We start from the raw sequence: 15997 nt of genomic DNA, 5'->3' as shown, positions 1-15997 counted from the left end.
GTCAGCTGTGACTCTCTTGCTGAACTATTCATTCCAATGTTTGATTCTGTTCAACTTCTCTTCAAAGCTTTCCAACAGTGAATCAGTGCAACAGCAGATGGAGTTCTTGAACAGGCAGCTTCTGGTTCTTGGAGAGGTCAATGAGTTGTACCTGGAGCAGCTGCAGCACAAGCACACAGACACTACGAAGGTATGACTGCAGAGTTGAGGTGGAGGCCTTTTGGGCCTTCACTTGAGGTCGTCATCGAGCTGTTTTCAGCCTTGTGTTCAGAATGAAGGAAATGCTTCGTAACTTAACAGATACTTGGTTTTCAAATTGATTTTCAGGGACTGAATTTCATGTTTAGTCTGCTGTTCAGATGTTTTTGTGCATCGTGTCGTGGAATCTCTTCAGTGCCCGGTGCTTGAAAGCTGAGAAGGGGATGTTAGGGTACACCTCAAGTCAGTTTCAGCCACTTGGTGTAAATTCATCACAATTTTTTCTTGCCAAAGGCGAAGACACTACTGTGCTGTTAATGTAATTGTCAGCAGATTATTGCTGGTAAAGTAACATTGGGCTCTTGTATTTGTGAAAGTGTATAAAGTAGAATAGGTTTGCTACAATTTGTAGAAAGACCTTAACCAAGGTTTTACTTGCTTTTGTGATGTGCTGCTGTAAAACAAACATTCTTACTCTTCTCACTCAGTCATTCTCCTGTTAAGAGTTAATACTGACTTTACTAAGACTTCTGTGGTTCATATGGTTTTACTTCCTGACTTCAAAGAAACCTTTTTTTAATTAGAAACAAGTAAATTACACAACAATATAACTGTTTCTGTGTGAGAGCAAGTAATTAAAGAAGCTGGATAATAAGCCAAAGAAAGACTTTTACTGGTATTTAATGAAGGTCATGTTGCAAAAATGGTTTTAAAATCGACTTTGTCTATCGTAATCTGATGCAGAACTTGCAAGTTTGCCTTGCTGAAAAAGACTTTTCATAAAGAACATTAATGTGCTAATAAATTCCAGTGTTGTGTAGTTATTTTCACAGTAACTTAATAGTGTACATCCTCAGAGTATCCAGTTTTCTGTATCTGTTTTTAGAAATGCTTCTTTTATTCCATCCTGCTTAAAAACGTGCCTATTTATAGCATCAGCAACATGTCTAAATATTAATAAAAATAACATACAAATTATACTTTAACATTGTGTTCTTTCCTTCAAGGAGGTTGAAATGTTGCACGCTGCTTTTCGGAAAGAACTGGAGAAAGCAAAGTTGTGTGTTCAACAGCAAAGCCAAAGGCTCGATGCTTCCCAGAAACGGATAGCTGAACTGGAATCTCAGCTTGCTAAGAAGGACCACCTCTTCCTGGAGCAAAAGAAATACCTGGAAGATGTCAAAATCCAAGCAAGGTAGGAGCTTTCTATGTAAAATTTTAACCATAAATTGACAGACACACTCTTATAGTTGCGGCAGAATCTGACGACACTGAACCTGATGATTTCTGGTTTCTTTTTGTGTACAGAGGTCAGTTGCAAGCGGTAGAAAGTAGGTACAAGGCCCAGAAAAGAATCACGCAGGCGTTTGAGCTGGAGATCTTGGATCTATTTGGCCGGCTGGAGAAGAGCAGCCTACTGAAAAAACTTGAAGATGAAAAAACAGAAGCAGCTGAAGCAGCAGAAGAAAGGTAAGGGTGGTGATGTAAAATACGCTGGACTCATAACCAGCTTCTTGGAAGTTAATATCCTTGTGGAATTCCTAGCACTTGAAGGCATCGTCTCAAAATATTTGTTACTCCCCATTTTACAGACTGAGTCTACTCTGCCCAGGTTCCTGAGAGTCCTTGACAAAACTGGAAGTGCTTGTGGAGTTCCTTAGACTGTTACTCAAAGTTTGAGACACCTGTTTTGTCTCATAGACCTTCTCTTTAATCTACAATTAAGTAGTTTTACATGTGTCTGCCTGAAGCATCTTGATAGTGCTGTACTTTACCTGTGATCATACTTATTTTTTTCTGCACCAAATTTTGCTACAGCATCAGGATAACTTCTTGCACTGCCAGCGGATTTATGGCAATCACCTGTGCTTGGTTAGGTAAAAGAAAGATCCACAATCCAAGGAAGCTGTACAGATCTCATCCTTTAACTTAACTGATCAGGATCTGTTGGGATTATGGTCAGTTTTGGACTTCAAACACTGAATGTTGCAAAGCTGAGTGTGTGACACTTTTCTGGTTGCCCTCTGTCACTTCTGCTTTTTTACAAAACTCTGAAAGGAAAACTGTTAAAAGTACGCATGCAGCAGAAGAAATGGAAAGTAACCTGCCTTCCCCAGCATTTTCCCTTCCATTGTAAACAGTCCATTTCCTTGACACTGTATCCTCTCTTCCCAAAACAGGCTGGATTGCGGTAATGAAGATACTGTGGCGGGATACAGTGAAGAAACAATGGGTAGAAATGGAGAGACCAAACCTCCCGGCACTCGAGGTAGTAGTAGCAGTAAGGGTGGCAGCAGCAGTGAGCTCTCCACTCCAGAAAAACCCCAGAACCAGAGATTCAGCAGTCGCTGGGAGACATCCGTGTTGCTGGAGCCCTCGACGACTGTCCCACTGACTGTAGGTTCACTCCCCAGCTCCAAGAGCTTCCTTGGAATGAAGGCACGAGAATTATTTCGCAACAAGAGCGAGAGCCAGTGTGATGAGGAGGGTGTAACCATCAACAGGCTTTCTGATGCTCTAAAGACTGAACTATGTAAAGACCCAAGCGTGGAGACGAAGGCCCCTCCAAGCCCCGATAACCTTAGCCTCTCGCCGAAGATCCAGGAAAGCAGTGTTGGACAGCTTCATATCATGGACTACAACGAAACTCATCATGACCACAGTTAAAAAGGAAGATAGTCAATCAGTGTTATTTTCATATTCTTGGCATAGAACAGGAGGCGTGAACGCAAGTTTAACTAAAAGCTTTTATGTTTCTTTGGTCTGAGCAGCTAGCTCATGCAGCGGAGTAGGATCGATGTCCAGAAACAGAAGGCGGCTGCTGAACGAATGCAAAGTGGATTTTTTTTGGTCTGGAATTGAAATGCCCAGCCTAACTCTTGCTTCTTTCTCAAATTCAGTCCTTAGCAGCGTGTACTAATTTGAAGGGACAACTGTTAGCATTTGCAAGTATTTTTTTCCTTTCTCCCTGTCCCCAGTGAGTGGCTGCGTTTATGAACTTGAGTGCAATATGAGGCCAAATTAACATTTGTGAGTCTACCATGAATGCTTTGTATTTCCTTGCAAGCTTCCAGTTTAGAGCAGTTAATTGTGCTGCCCGTCCGGGTGACTTCGGTGGCTTTCATCCTGGAAAGAAGCAGCACTAGAATTTCTAGTGCGTTCATCCCAAGGTCTCTATTTTGCCTGTCCACTGTCCCACATCCTTCAGAGCCCAGGCTTCGTTAAGCTGGACTCTGATTGAAAAACTAAATGTTTAAAGAACAGTGTACCTCTGCAAAACGATTCGTTCACCCTAATTCATGATCACTGTTTATATTGTCCTTAACATTTCCTGGAAAGTTCCATTTGAACAGACACTTAATAAGGAACTGGAGTTTGTGATGCAGAAGAGATCGTATATGCTGAAGACTTGTTGAAACACTAGCTTCTGATCTTTTTTTGGTATTTTAAGTGTTTGCCTGACAGACTGGTGCTGACCTCAGACTGGTTCGTATGGGAAAGCAACTGGGGTGGGAGAAGACGGAGAAGGAAGCTTTACTCAAGTAGGGAGAGCATGCAGAACGTGTGTAGAATTGCAAGCTGCTGAAGGTTTGTTGTGTCTCTAATCAGGGAAATACTTGTGCTGCCTGACCCTTTCTCATAGTTCTGGTCTTTGTTCCTGGTCTGAGCGAGACCCCTGTGGTTTGAGGCCAAGAAATTGGCTGCTTGGACTCAAATTCATTCTTCCTGGGAATACGTTTTCAGGCTTGACTTGGAGAATATGGTTTCCTTTGAGTGCTGTTCTGCTCAGACTGCAGCACGTTTTTCAGCTCAGCAGTGTCAGCTTGGCTCTAGGTATCTCCCCTTCACCCTCACCTCATTTCCTTAGAAGACGAAGCTGGAGAGGAAGCGTGCTCGAACTGAGAGACGGAATTCTGCCGTGAAGCCTTTCCGCGTTAATCATGTTTTAAGTCAGTGATGAGCCTTCTGCGAAGGAGGATTGTGGGATCAGGGCTTGTCAGTGGTCAGACTCAATCTCCTTCGCGACAGAACAGAGCCTGCTGTCAGGAGGGCAGCGTGCTTGTTTTAAATGTTAGATGTGTCTGGGTCCAGGCGGCCGTGGGCACAGCGGGCTTCACATCACCCTGCGCACACATGGCCTCTTTCCTTAAACATCCTGTGGGTGGCAGCTGCTGTTTAAGAATTGTCTTGCATATAAATCAAGTCCAAGTGCACTTGCCCTTGTGGTTCCAGTCCCTTCTTAACCTCGATAGGAACAGGACTCTGTCAGAGCGGCTGGCGACACGCTAACTTGCACCCGACAGTACTTTTCCTCCCATTTCCGCTTCTTCCATTACACCCAGGGTCTAAATACATTTCTGCCTGTCTAAATGGTTCTCAGTGTCCTTTCGATCGGTCAGTCCTAACTCCGAAAGTAAAGGTGAGCTTCAGTGGTTTTGTCAAAGCTTGAATCTGCATGGAATAGAAAATAGGGAGTTGGTTGTAAGTGCCAGACTGGTTTTGTTGACATGTCTGTAGCCTTTCTAAGACGTAGCGGTAGCAATCGTGGTAGCGTGTGTTTCGGTGAGATTTGGAGGTTTCCTGCCCCTTGCCCCACAGGTCCCAGCCCCAGGAGGGAACGGTTTGCACGCTGCCCTGGAAGGGCTGGCTCAGCCGCTGGATGCCGTTGTGTCGGAGCTCGCCTGCCCATCCTTCTGCTTGGCCGAGCCCCAAAAGGTGCCTTGCTCGTGTGATGACTTCCTTGTTCCGAGGAGTGGCGGTTTTTGTCGTCGGTTCCAAAAAATGCCCTGGCGGTAACGCAAGCTCATTGATAAGGTGGCTTTTTTCTTCTTTTAAAAAGGATTTTAGCACCGGGATAGTAATGGAAACCACTTTAGGTTTGTTTATGGACCACAAAGATTATGGAGGAACAAATTTTGCAGTTTTTTTTTGTAAGTCCGAAAAATCATGGATCTGCTGTATGTAGTTAACTTGCAGTTTGTTTGAAGGGGTCCCATCAGTGAAGTGGAAACAGATTTATTTTTTTTAACTGACTGCTTTTAGTTAAATCTAAAATTGCTGTCTTTGTCGAGTTAATCTGTTCCCTGCCTCGCTCTCTGTAAGCATGTTAAACAATCCACATAAAATGCCATAAATATGAAATATGAGGAAATGGTACAATCGTAAGCTAAAGAGAACTTAAACCAAAAGGAGGTTTTGCTGTCCTTAATAGAATGTTCTAAAATGTCAAGGCAGTTGCTTGTGTTTAACTGTGAACAAATAAAATGTATTGTTTTGCACTACCTCGCGTTAAATTCCCTGCAAGCCAGCCTCTTTGGGACCGAGCTGTGCCGAGATGAAGCGTGCAGGAGCAAGTCCAGTATCGAAGCATCTTCCAAGATGTGCCCAGCACGGAGCATATAAGTGGTTCTGCCCCTTTCTGTGTGGGGTTCTTTCTTAGAAGCTCGTTTTTCTGCATGGAGCCGAGGCCTTTTTTCTCCTGTGAAAAACCAACTCGGTGACAACATGCTGGTATAATCCATAAATTAACTGCAAACAATTCAGTGCCGCAAAGCTGCGTGTTCGCTTTCAGTGTGGCATCGTTCGTGTAGTCCAGAGACTACACAGTAATTAGACAAATTACCAGCTGAAGATGTCAAATGTTTGCAGAGCTGGAGGTGCTGTCAGAAGCTGGCCAGCTCACTCTGTCCCTGTTGACATGCTTTTCTCTTCTGTACCCTGCTCAAGAATCACTCTGCTGCAGGATGGTTTCACAAACCAGGGAAAACTTTGGGGCCATTTTACTGTAATTTTAACCCAGTAGGTTAAGGTTGTTTCCTTCTTTTTTGGTTGGTTCTCCCCCACCCCCCAGACTGGCACTTTATTACTGTTTGGTTGGGGTTTTTTCTGAATTAAATGAATATTTGAAAGGTTGCTCAAAGCAACTTAGAAATTTATACGTGAACCTCAGTGTTCCAGAAGAATTCTTAAATTTGAACAGGGGATGGCGTGAGTGGCATACAGTCTGTTCGTGAACATACTTTGGCTGAGTAATGGTGTTTATGGAGAACTTTTGTATAAAAGTTATCAGAAACATTATCTTGGGGCTAAGTGATGTAGGTAGTTCTGGGCCTTCTGCGTTGGGATGAGTTCTACAGCGTGGTGGAAGTGAAATGAAAACAAAGCAGAAAGTGACTTTGACTTGCTCTAACCTTATTTTAAATCCGTTTTGCGTATCTCTTAACAAGCTTAGCATTGAAAAGCTGCACTTGCCAGTGTAAAAAATTAATTAGATCCACCAGGGTACAAAAAGAGAAGAATAAAGTACCTTCCCTACGCACTGATGCTAAGTAGTGTGGTAGTTCATAACCCAGCTGTGAGGAATAAACATGCAGTAGACAGTGGGGCAGGAAATAATTTCATTTCCTGAATTTAAACTATCTTTGCTGATTGATCTTGATTGATTGGAACTACTTGGCTGCTGGTGCAAAGATGGATTTTAAAAGTAAGTGGTTACAAAGTATTTTAGAAAATCGGCAAGAGTTGAGTTTACTTTCTTCATGCAGGAACTCTTGCGAGTGGAGCTCAGTTGAGCATTCACATAGGCTTTACTTTTCAGACAGAACTTCGTTCCACGTAATTTTGGCCAAAGGTCTTCACTATTTTGGTGTCTGTGATCTTTCCTGAGCTAAACCTTTTTTTCTTGAAGTCCCCTTCAAGCACAGCCTCTAGTTTTGGACTCTTAGTGTCTGCCAAACGCTGAGGTTTCTTCCAAAGGGGCTCTGCCCTCCATCTCTGTGGCACAGTGGTTGGTTTGCAGTTGGCTGAAACCTGGGTTTCAACTGGTGCTGCACCGCCAGCGAGCGAATTGGGAACTCTTGAGGAAAGCAGAGCTGTGCTGCTGCCCGCGGTGTGTTCCTAAAGCAGCGAGGGGACCGGGAAGAGCCGATCGCGGCTGAAATTCCAGCCGCTGGCGAGAGCGGGAGGGGGCGGCGGCCCCGCGCGGCCCGGCAGAAAGGGTTAAAAAGCCCCGTTAGACGCGGGACGGGTGAGACAGACAGCGGGGGGTGGTCGGAACTTCTTAAAAATGGCTTTTGGGAGCTGTTGCCCGCTGAACGCTACCGTGAGGGGGAATCGTTGGTGGGGCGGGGGGCGAGCCCGGCGGTGGTCGCCCCGCGGTCCCTGCCGCTCGCCCCGCCGCTTCCCGGGCGCGGCCACTAGAGGCCCCGCGAAGCTCGCCGCTTCGCTCCGCACCGGTTTAATGACATTTTGGGGATGCCGCGTTTCCCCTCCCGTTCCCTTGGCGCCCACCGCCATCCCTGACACCTGATCCTGGCTCCCTGGGGTCCGAGCCGCAGCCCTGGCGGCAGGCTGCCAAAAGCCTGGTTTGACCCTTAGCCGAGTCAAGGCGGGCACAGGGTGACTTGGAGCCTACAGATGCCAGGATTCTGTCGAGATATCCAATTCCAGCCCGTAGCTCCGTTTCCGTCTTTGAACAAAAACGCAGCATTTATTTCCCAGACTAACTGGCAGATCTCTCGGTGAGTCGGGTTGGTGCCCTGCCTGGTTTCTCTGTATCTTGCGATTTTATGCTCACAAAGGCTAAAGTAAAACTTTATTGCACTTCTGTGTTTGGCATTTACATCCTGTATATGTAAATTCTTCAAACAGCTTGATTTGTAGCAGAGAAAAACAATTCTTGCTGTATCTTTTTGTCTTTTGAAGTGTCCATCCACTTCGGAAGACGAGAACTTGTATGGAAATTAAGTAATTTGTCTAGATGCTTTTGTGAGACTTCACTTTGCAGTCTTCCAACAGAGTCTGGTCATGTCATTACCAAACCTCAGACTGCAAGTTTGTGCACTCATTTTTCTGCTTGTGTCTTAAAATTTTGGCTGCATAAGACTGATTGAAAGGATAGGGCTAGGCTAGAAATTATTAGTAAGGTTTGGGAACTGTGTTTCTTGCGTGTATCACAACCTTTGTCAAGGTCGAATGGACAACGGCATCGGCATGTTGAACAGCAGGGTCGGGGAGGTGGCAGGCTGGGTTTGACAGCACTGCTCTGACAAGCCATTTGTGCTGTGCTGTGGAAGCTGAAAGTGAACTGCAAACTGGAGGACAATTTTGGTCTCATCGGAGCCCGCGTGTTCAAATTTAAGCTATACGAGAGGGTGAGGAAGGTTGGAAACAAGATCTGGGAATAGCGTCTCTTGTGTCCCCAACACTCGTCATCTCTTAGTCCACGTAGCGTGTACTTGTTCCAAAAAAACTTTCCAAGATAGCAACTGTCATCGGATGCTTTTGCAACATGAAACACAATAGGGCAGCTGTGAGCAGCTTTGATTTTTCTGCCTGAAGCTACTTCTGCAACAGGGCTCTCAAAAAACCCTGAGAGGGTGACGGTCATATTTTACTGGCCGTGCCCCAGTAGTGCCTAGGAGTCTCTGCGTGACCCTGGCAAGCTTTGTTACCCTCTTGAGTTCACCGAGGTTTGATTCAGCTGGATCGCAATGTCTCCTAAAAATAGGCTTCTACTCCAGGGTGGGTAGATGTGTTGCATTGTAGCACATGTGGACAGGAGAAGGGAAAAATGGGCAAAAGAACATGGGGTTATGTGAGGAATACGAATGCTCCTGAAAATACTTCCCATTTTATCAGAGCTATCAGTCCTTCCTATGCTCCCTCTTCTGTATTAATTCTCCCTTCTTTTTTGGCTGCTTGTTGCCAAAATCTGGTCATCTTAAGGCAAAAGCTTTCTCACAGTTTTAGCAAACTGAGCCCGGGGCGCAAGGGGAAACTGTTTATTCAGGAGTGTCTTTCAGCAGGAAGCCAAGAACAGGAGCTAATCTGCCTGTGGAAGGTGAAAAGAGCAGTCAGATACAGGGAAGACACCACGATATTGAAATCTTAAGTTTGTAGTTAACAGTGCTCAAATAAAAGCACCGACAAAAATGTGCATCAGCTCCAGAGAATGGGGAGAGCCTGGGACTCTGCTGACCCTCCCCAAGCAGGCTGGAAAGAAAGCTGTTTTCTGCACTGGTATAAAGTCACTGCTGGAATTGCAAAGCGCTGGTATAAAAGCAGCAGGAGACTATTTCAAATGCCTTGCAGTTTTAATGAACTAAGCCTCATAACATCCTTGAAAGCTAGGCAAGCTGGATTCTCAGCTCAAAAAAGGGAAAGCACAGACATCTTAACTTGCAGCTTGAAAAGGAATGATCTGAAAATGGCCACAAGTTGCTAAGTCTCTGCTCCCACCAGATTCCTATGAATCACGTCAACTGGAAATGACTTGGTTCGTTTTGCAGAGCTCTGGGGAGGACGGGGGTGTTTTATTCAAGTTTGGATATTGTCTGTACACCAAACTAAGGGAGAACTGAAGTTTGTTCTCCTGTATTCTCCAGCTATGACTGCAAAGGAGTCAACAGGTGTAAGGGAATATGCTCTGAGTGGTGTGAGATGTTCTGGCAATGGTGTGAGAACCTGCAAGAAGGATGCAGCAGAGCACAGCCAGTGCAGCTGACCTTTTCTGTAGCCAGTGGCAGGTAAGGAAGACAGCATGGATGTCCTGTGATCTTTGGTTCTTTGGTCCAAATAACCAGGCAATTTCAGTGGGAGTGAGGGAACTTTAGAGCCAAGTCTAAGTCTCGAAAACATGTCTGAATCCATAATGAGAGGTCTTTGCTGCTCTGCATCAGACCTTCAGACTCACAGGTTCTTCACACCTCTGGCTTTGGTGTGTGAGTGGGTGTTCCTCAGAAAGAAGTCTGAGAAAGTGTAAGGTCCCATTTCAAGTAGCTTGCCTAAAATTCATATCCGAGCAATTAGAACCCAATTGCTCCTGACTATTCCCTGCTCTCGCCACAGTGCTGGTCAAAGGGACCAGCTGTAGTGCTTACAGCTATTCTGTTGGGATAGGACTTTCAGGAGGAGAGTGGAAACATCAGCAAGAGAGAGAGTTTGTATCTATCCAAGGGTGGCTTACAGGGCTAACTCTTCAGAAATTGGACTCAGACAGGAAAGATCTCTAGTATTAATTTCACTGTCTTTAATCAGCCACCTGATTAAAGGTGGTAAACAGAAGATGCATAAACTTTGATCCTTTAAAAGGGATGTCTACCTGGTGGTTTCCAGGGACCTTTAAGTTTCCCATTGTGATTTTCTGTGTCATTTCCGTTCTTCTGGACATGCTTACTCCTCTGCACTTGCGTATTATTTTTGTTACTAGTTGAGGTCTGAGCTTCAAGGCGCACAGAAGGTGGTGTCTCGGAAATGACTGCCCTAGCTGGTGCACCCTGGGGTGCCCTCTTCTCAGAGATCGCACTTCCACCACTCATGTTACACAGCACATGCCGTGGCAGCTTCTCGGTGTGGGTTACCCACTCCTTTATGCAGTCGAGAACAATGGGGATGAGGCTCACCACACCTCCGTAACGGTTCTTTGCTTCATCACAGCTCAGGTGATTCACAACATCATGGGGGTATCTGTGGGACAGAAGAAAACAATTGGCGGATCCGTCCCAGCAATGCCACCCCAGTGAGCCCCCAGTGCCACCCTGAGACCCCCTGGGCAGAGCAGACGTGCGCAGACAGCCGTTTCCCCAAAACAAAAAGGTGCAGATAGAATTGCATCTTGAGAAACGAGTCCTGCCAGACACACCACCCTGGCTGTTGGCCTAGACCTGGGAGAGTTCAAGAGCCACGTACAGACACTTGCCCCACACAAATTAGCTGAGCAGGAACAGGTCAAAGGAGGAGGTGAACTGCCTGAGCATTGCACAGGACTTCAGGGTACTGACGTGCCTGTGCGCGCCCTTCCGTGCACCAGTAAAAACAAAGAATAAACAAACAAAAGCCCTTTTCGTGAATGCAGGCTGGCAATGTTTTCCAACAGCTGGAACAGTAAGCTGGGCAGCACCTTGTACCCTCGCTAAAGACAAAAAGATGTTGTAACAGAATTGATGGAGAAGTCAAGTGACAATATGCATTCTGGTGACAGTCCCCTGGCACTGACAATCGCCTCGAAGCAACTAAGCTGATGGAGAGACCTACTTGGCTCGGATGGTGCTCAGATCGTTGCTGTGGTTCAGGAGCAGCTTGCACCTCTCCAAAATGCCATTGGTTGTGTCGTTACCAGAATGCAGAGTTTCCAGCTTGTAGCAGAGCTTGCTTAGGTCATTGCAGATGTTTAGGAACAGGTTGAGGATGCGTTTGTCTGTGGAATTGTTACAGTGACGGTCTAGATAGGACTGTACCTGCAGAGTGCAACATGGGGAAAGAGAGAGTCATGCATGTTAAGTGACATTGAACTTGTGCTGCAAAGTTACACAGGCTGCTGACGGGAAGCTGCTTTCTCTTGTGACTCTGCAGGCGCGAGCCACTATGGAAACTGCAATGTAGCAGCAGGTAGTAAGATTTCTAGAGCACGCCCGAGATGTTTGCTTGTCATTCATCATGACTGCCGAAGGCTGGGGTGATGGATCTGCTCGTCAGCACGCCAGAGAGCCTTCCTCCCTCTTTGAAGAAGCATAGGAGTAACACAGCCAAAGCCACAGCTCTGCCACAAGCATGGCAGAAACAGGTGGAGCGTGAGCAGAGTTTTCTGTCTGCTCTGAGCAGGGCACCCTCTGCCATGGCTGCCTAGGCAGAGCAGGGTGGGAAAGGAGGCCAGCGACCAACTGGGACTAGTTTGGAGCGATGTGTGTGTCATACGTTCTTCGTTGTTCTGTATTTGGCACCACTAGATGTGACTGCAAACTGAACCCTTTTAACACAAATTGTCCTTACTAACCTGTTACAGCATTGATGCTCCCTATTTGCCTTGAGTATTTTTGTTACTCAGAGTGAATGGCATTGCATGACAAAATGTTGTGCCAAGAGATTAAGTATCTTCTCCAAAGAAATTACAGGCACTTCAGATATGAGTGGTCAGAATATAAAATACTGAGCGGCTGGTTGGCAGTTATAGCTGGACTCTTAACACCTTCAGTGCTTTCTGTAAGATTCCAAGACAAGAACGACGTGCCTGTTCCAACAGCAGAACAGTTTCTGCATACAGAAAAGCCACGCTATGTGCCTGGGCAAATTCTCAGCAGGTTTGTAAGAAAAATAAAAAATGGCCCCTAAGGGTCCATTTCTGCTACAGATTCCTCCTTCCACACTGTTCACTGAGCGTTGTGTCTATGCGAGTGGCAGGATTTTTTATTGCTGCTGCGAGCACAAATAGTCCTAAAGAGAATAGCACTTTAGCCCAGATGTTCGCCGATGGGATAACAGGGCTTCTTTTTGTCCACATCAAAAGCAGAGAGTCGATGCACTTGCGTAGCCAGGATGGGGACCAGGACTACTGAACGATGGCTTGCAAGGCTGCCCAGCTGTTAGCCAACAGCTGCCTCTGGAGCTGCAGCCAGGGGAGTTCACAGGCAGCCCCTGCACTGGGCCGAGGCCATGACCACAGCCGGGCTCTGCGGTGCAGGGACTCGCTGGGTGATTTGAATCTCTGGCTGAAGCAACGGCTGAGGAGCTCGTCGTACAAAACCACTTGGGATTGACTTTATACCCTACTCCATCCAGAAGTCTTCAGGAGCTGTTGACATTGCCTGACTATGGTGTGCTCTTCGACCTTTCCACCTTACTGTGATCCCTTCTCTCTGAGAAACGCCATCATTCAGCACTAACAAGGCTACCACATACAGCTTTTATGGGTTAGAAATGCAGCCATATTCCCATGTAGGTGCAATATATATTTTTTTCTGTGGTTTCTATGTTTACACTCCAGGAAAGCTGGCAGCAAAGTCAGCTGTAGGCTGTGAGCACACATAGTTCTGCATTTGTTGCTTTTATTCAAAATAATTTATGCACATTTTTCATATTTTATGCAAAATTTAAATTGGGTTAGGCTGATTCAGGAGGATGTTAGTGAAATAAAAGGGATGCCTGGTTTTGTGCTTGGTGAACTTTCTTTGGTAGTGGTTCAGTCCCTGCACAGCACATCACCAGTAGGTGCTGCACCAATTGCTCCCTATTCTCCCCAGTAACTTGCTCTTTTCCCTCTCCCATCCTGCTCCTGGGGTAATGTGGTTGTACCCTCAGGACTATCCGTGCAGTCCAGTCTCCCACCACCACGTTCATGTGTGACTGTATCACAAAAGATGCTGCGGATCGGTGTCGTCGCTGAAGCCGTTACCTACGGCGTTTCGCCCCCACAACACGCAGGCCTTCCACCCCTGCCAAGGAGCTGAGTCCAAGCTTGCTCAATATCACTGAAACATTGACACTTTTAAAAACAGCATAATGTTATATGAAATCTCAATGCTTATTTTGGGGAAAAATGGTTCCGTGTAATGTCATGATGCTCTTCAATTATTATGAGCGAAGCCCTTATATTAGTCAGCCCTGAGGAAAGACAACCAGCTCAATTCTATGTCCTAATCCTAATAACAGCTTGGCTTTCACTCTGGCTTTGGCATCCATCTGGGTTTTGTGCCTGGGCTCTGCTGTCTCACATCCACAACTCTAATTTTATTTAGATTTGTCTTCCCCCTCTGTCTGCCGGTGGTCTAAGTTCTTCGTACTACTTAAAGCATCCCATGTTATAAAAATTCCAAGACAATTCACTTACCAGCCCAGAAAACCCCTAGCCCACTTGGGACTTTCAGCCCTCAATCCATCATCCTCTCTCTGTAACACAGCCATTATTTTTAATAAGCACTATAGAAAGATACAGCAGCACCAATACCGGAGGGAAGAGGCAAGCATGCTGGTTACTACAAGTTAAGGATTACAGATTCCATGTGTGGCTGGGGAAGGAGGGTTGGTTTGATTGTTTTCTTGTACCCTGTATTTCTGGCTGTGCCTCAGCAGCGGAATGATGGTGTTAAACTAAATCATAAAGTGATGCTCAGCAACAAAATTCCTTCTCTGTACATGGTAAGGTAGCGTAGGTATTTTTCTCTCCCCTACTTAATCTTTTGCTACTGGTTTGCAGTTATACGCAAATCTTGCTACAGCTTTTGTGCATCGTCCCTTAGTAAAAACATTTATTCATCCCTGAACTAGACCCAGGTGTGCGACAGCGCTGCGTTGGGCCCCGTCCTCATCAGCAGAGAACTTTGTGCTGAATGCTTTGTACCTGGCCGATGCTTGCCACGGGTCTGATCGTGTCATGCGCGTTCTCTCGGGTGTGCTGCAGAGCTCCGATAAATGTAAACTGCTGCTGCAGGAAGAGCTTGTAGTTCTGCTCTATGTTTCTTAGAGCCTCCTTCACCTCATTCATTTTTCCCCCTCCTGGATTTTGGGAGAGAAGGAGAGAAAGGAAGCTACCTTTTGGAAATGATGCAATTCTATGTATGTAACTCTATCTTTCACCTGAGTTGGTACTGTGTAGGTTAGTGGGAAACTTTTTTAAAAGAAAATAGAAGACAAAAAGAGAAGATATATTGTGCCAAAGCTCTGCAGCCCCAGAGCCCCAGGCAGTAAGTCAATGAGGTAGTAATGATGCTGCGAAAAGAGGCAGAGAACCCAGCGGGGCCCACTGACAATCAGACGCCATAAACCCTAGTGGGTCTGTTGTAAACATAATGCGGCAATGCATCGCACACCGCGCTGCCAGAGGGCCGGGGGGAGCGATGGCTTCTCTTAGCCGGCGTAAAACTACCGCCCCAGCGGCTGAGAAACGCCAACATTAAACGAAGCCCGCTCGGCAGGCGGAGCCGGGGCCGCGGTTGACCCCCGTCCCTGCCCGCCCGGGGCGGTGCCCGCCGCGGGGGCTGGTTTTTCCCAGCGCTGACCTCGCGCTCCCGGTGAAGCCTTCCCCGCGGCCCCCCGCGCCGCCCCGACTGCCCGCCGGGCACCCACCGACCCCCCGAGGCCCGTCCCGCCGCTCCCGGCCGCCCCGGCAGCTCAGCGAGCCCCTACCGGAGCCGGGCGGGCAGCGGCGGCGCGGCAGCCCCCGCCGAGCGGGGCCGGTGCGGGCGGCGGCTGACCGGGCTCACCCAGACCGCGGCACCAACGGCCGCGCCGCCGTCGCCATGGCAACCGCGCCGCCGTCGCCGTTCGATTGCGTCACCCCCGTTGCTGTTAGCGAGGCCGCGGTCGCGGGGGACCTTTCCGCGTCGCGGAGTGATGACGCATTCCTTAGCAACGCCGCGCCGCGGCAGGGCTGGTTGCTAGGGGCGGCCATGGACGCCCCCGCTCGGTTGTGGCCGCCGCCGGTGGGCGCCTACGCGGAGGAGCGGGGGCTCTTCCCGCTCCTGCAGGTGAACGGGCCGCGCTCGCTCCCCCCACATCCCGTCCGGAGCGCGGAGGCGGCCTGGCGGGGCCGGGGGCGGCGGTGAGGGGCACCGCCCGGGGGGGGCCCGGTTTCCTCATGGTTTCCCGCGGGGGGGCCCGAGCCCGGCCCGGCCCGGCCCGGGGCGGCCCTCGGAGGGCTCGTCCGAGGGGCAGCGCCGCGGCCATTTGCTGTGGAAACTCGCGGGCGGATGTGCGCGTCTGAGGGAAGGTGCACTGACCGAGGGCGCTCTTAATTAATTATCTTATTTTAATAGCAGCCTGGCGATTGCTGGGGTTCACACGTGTCTTTTTTTTTTGCGGAAAAAAGTGGCAGCCTGCGGAAGAAAGGTGTCGAGTCTGTGAAAGGAAAGGCGGGCTTGGCGGGGCGGGGGGGAGGAGGAGGAGGAGGAGGAGGAGGAAGCAGCAGCAGCAGCAACAACAGCAACAACAACAACAAATGGAGCGCGGGAAAAGCCGAGGTGAAGGGTTTTGCCCTTCCTGAGACTGGCACCAGTCAGGGGCTGGTGAGGGAGCACGTTGCAGCCCC

The 15997-nt window shown here is 47.9% G+C and overlaps 3 protein-coding genes across 8 annotated transcripts in view; 2 read left to right on the top strand and 1 right to left on the bottom strand.

Annotated features, from left to right (window-relative positions):
- Positions 1-5480, top strand: part of TSC1 (TSC complex subunit 1) — a 52320-nt gene extending 46840 nt beyond the window's left edge. For all 6 annotated transcript variants that reach the window (XM_086625340.1, XM_086625343.1, XM_086625345.1 and 3 more), the window contains exons 20-23: positions 68-190; positions 1206-1393; positions 1507-1668; positions 2379-5480. In XM_086625340.1, the coding sequence (XP_086481466.1) occupies positions 68-190; positions 1206-1393; positions 1507-1668; positions 2379-2865 (960 nt within the window). In that variant the 3' untranslated portion in view covers positions 2866-5480. The remainder of the gene's footprint in view (positions 1-67; positions 191-1205; positions 1394-1506; positions 1669-2378) is intronic.
- A 1922-nt stretch (positions 5481-7402) lies between these two features.
- On the bottom strand, positions 7403-14455 carry SPACA9 (sperm acrosome associated 9). The gene is made up of 3 exons (XM_009990985.2): positions 14312-14455; positions 11233-11435; positions 7403-10665 (listed from the first exon to the last, which is right to left on the bottom strand). Exons 1-3 carry the CDS (start codon positions 14453-14455, stop codon positions 10284-10286), a joined length of 729 nt encoding a protein of 242 aa, XP_009989287.1. The 3' UTR covers positions 7403-10283.
- A 904-nt stretch (positions 14456-15359) lies between these two features.
- AK8 (adenylate kinase 8) overlaps positions 15360-15997 on the top strand; it is a 71494-nt gene continuing 70856 nt past the window's right edge. The window contains exon 1 of the mRNA XM_086625150.1: positions 15360-15437. Within this exon, the coding sequence (XP_086481276.1) occupies positions 15360-15437 (78 nt within the window). The remainder of the gene's footprint in view (positions 15438-15997) is intronic.

This window comes from Tauraco erythrolophus, chromosome 22 (genome assembly GCF_009769465.1).
Source record: "Tauraco erythrolophus isolate bTauEry1 chromosome 22, bTauEry1.pri, whole genome shotgun sequence".
Lineage (NCBI taxonomy): Eukaryota > Metazoa > Chordata > Aves > Musophagiformes > Musophagidae > Tauraco > Tauraco erythrolophus.
The sequence above is the reverse complement of the archived record's forward strand: the minus strand, read 5'-3'. Positions and strand labels throughout refer to the sequence as shown.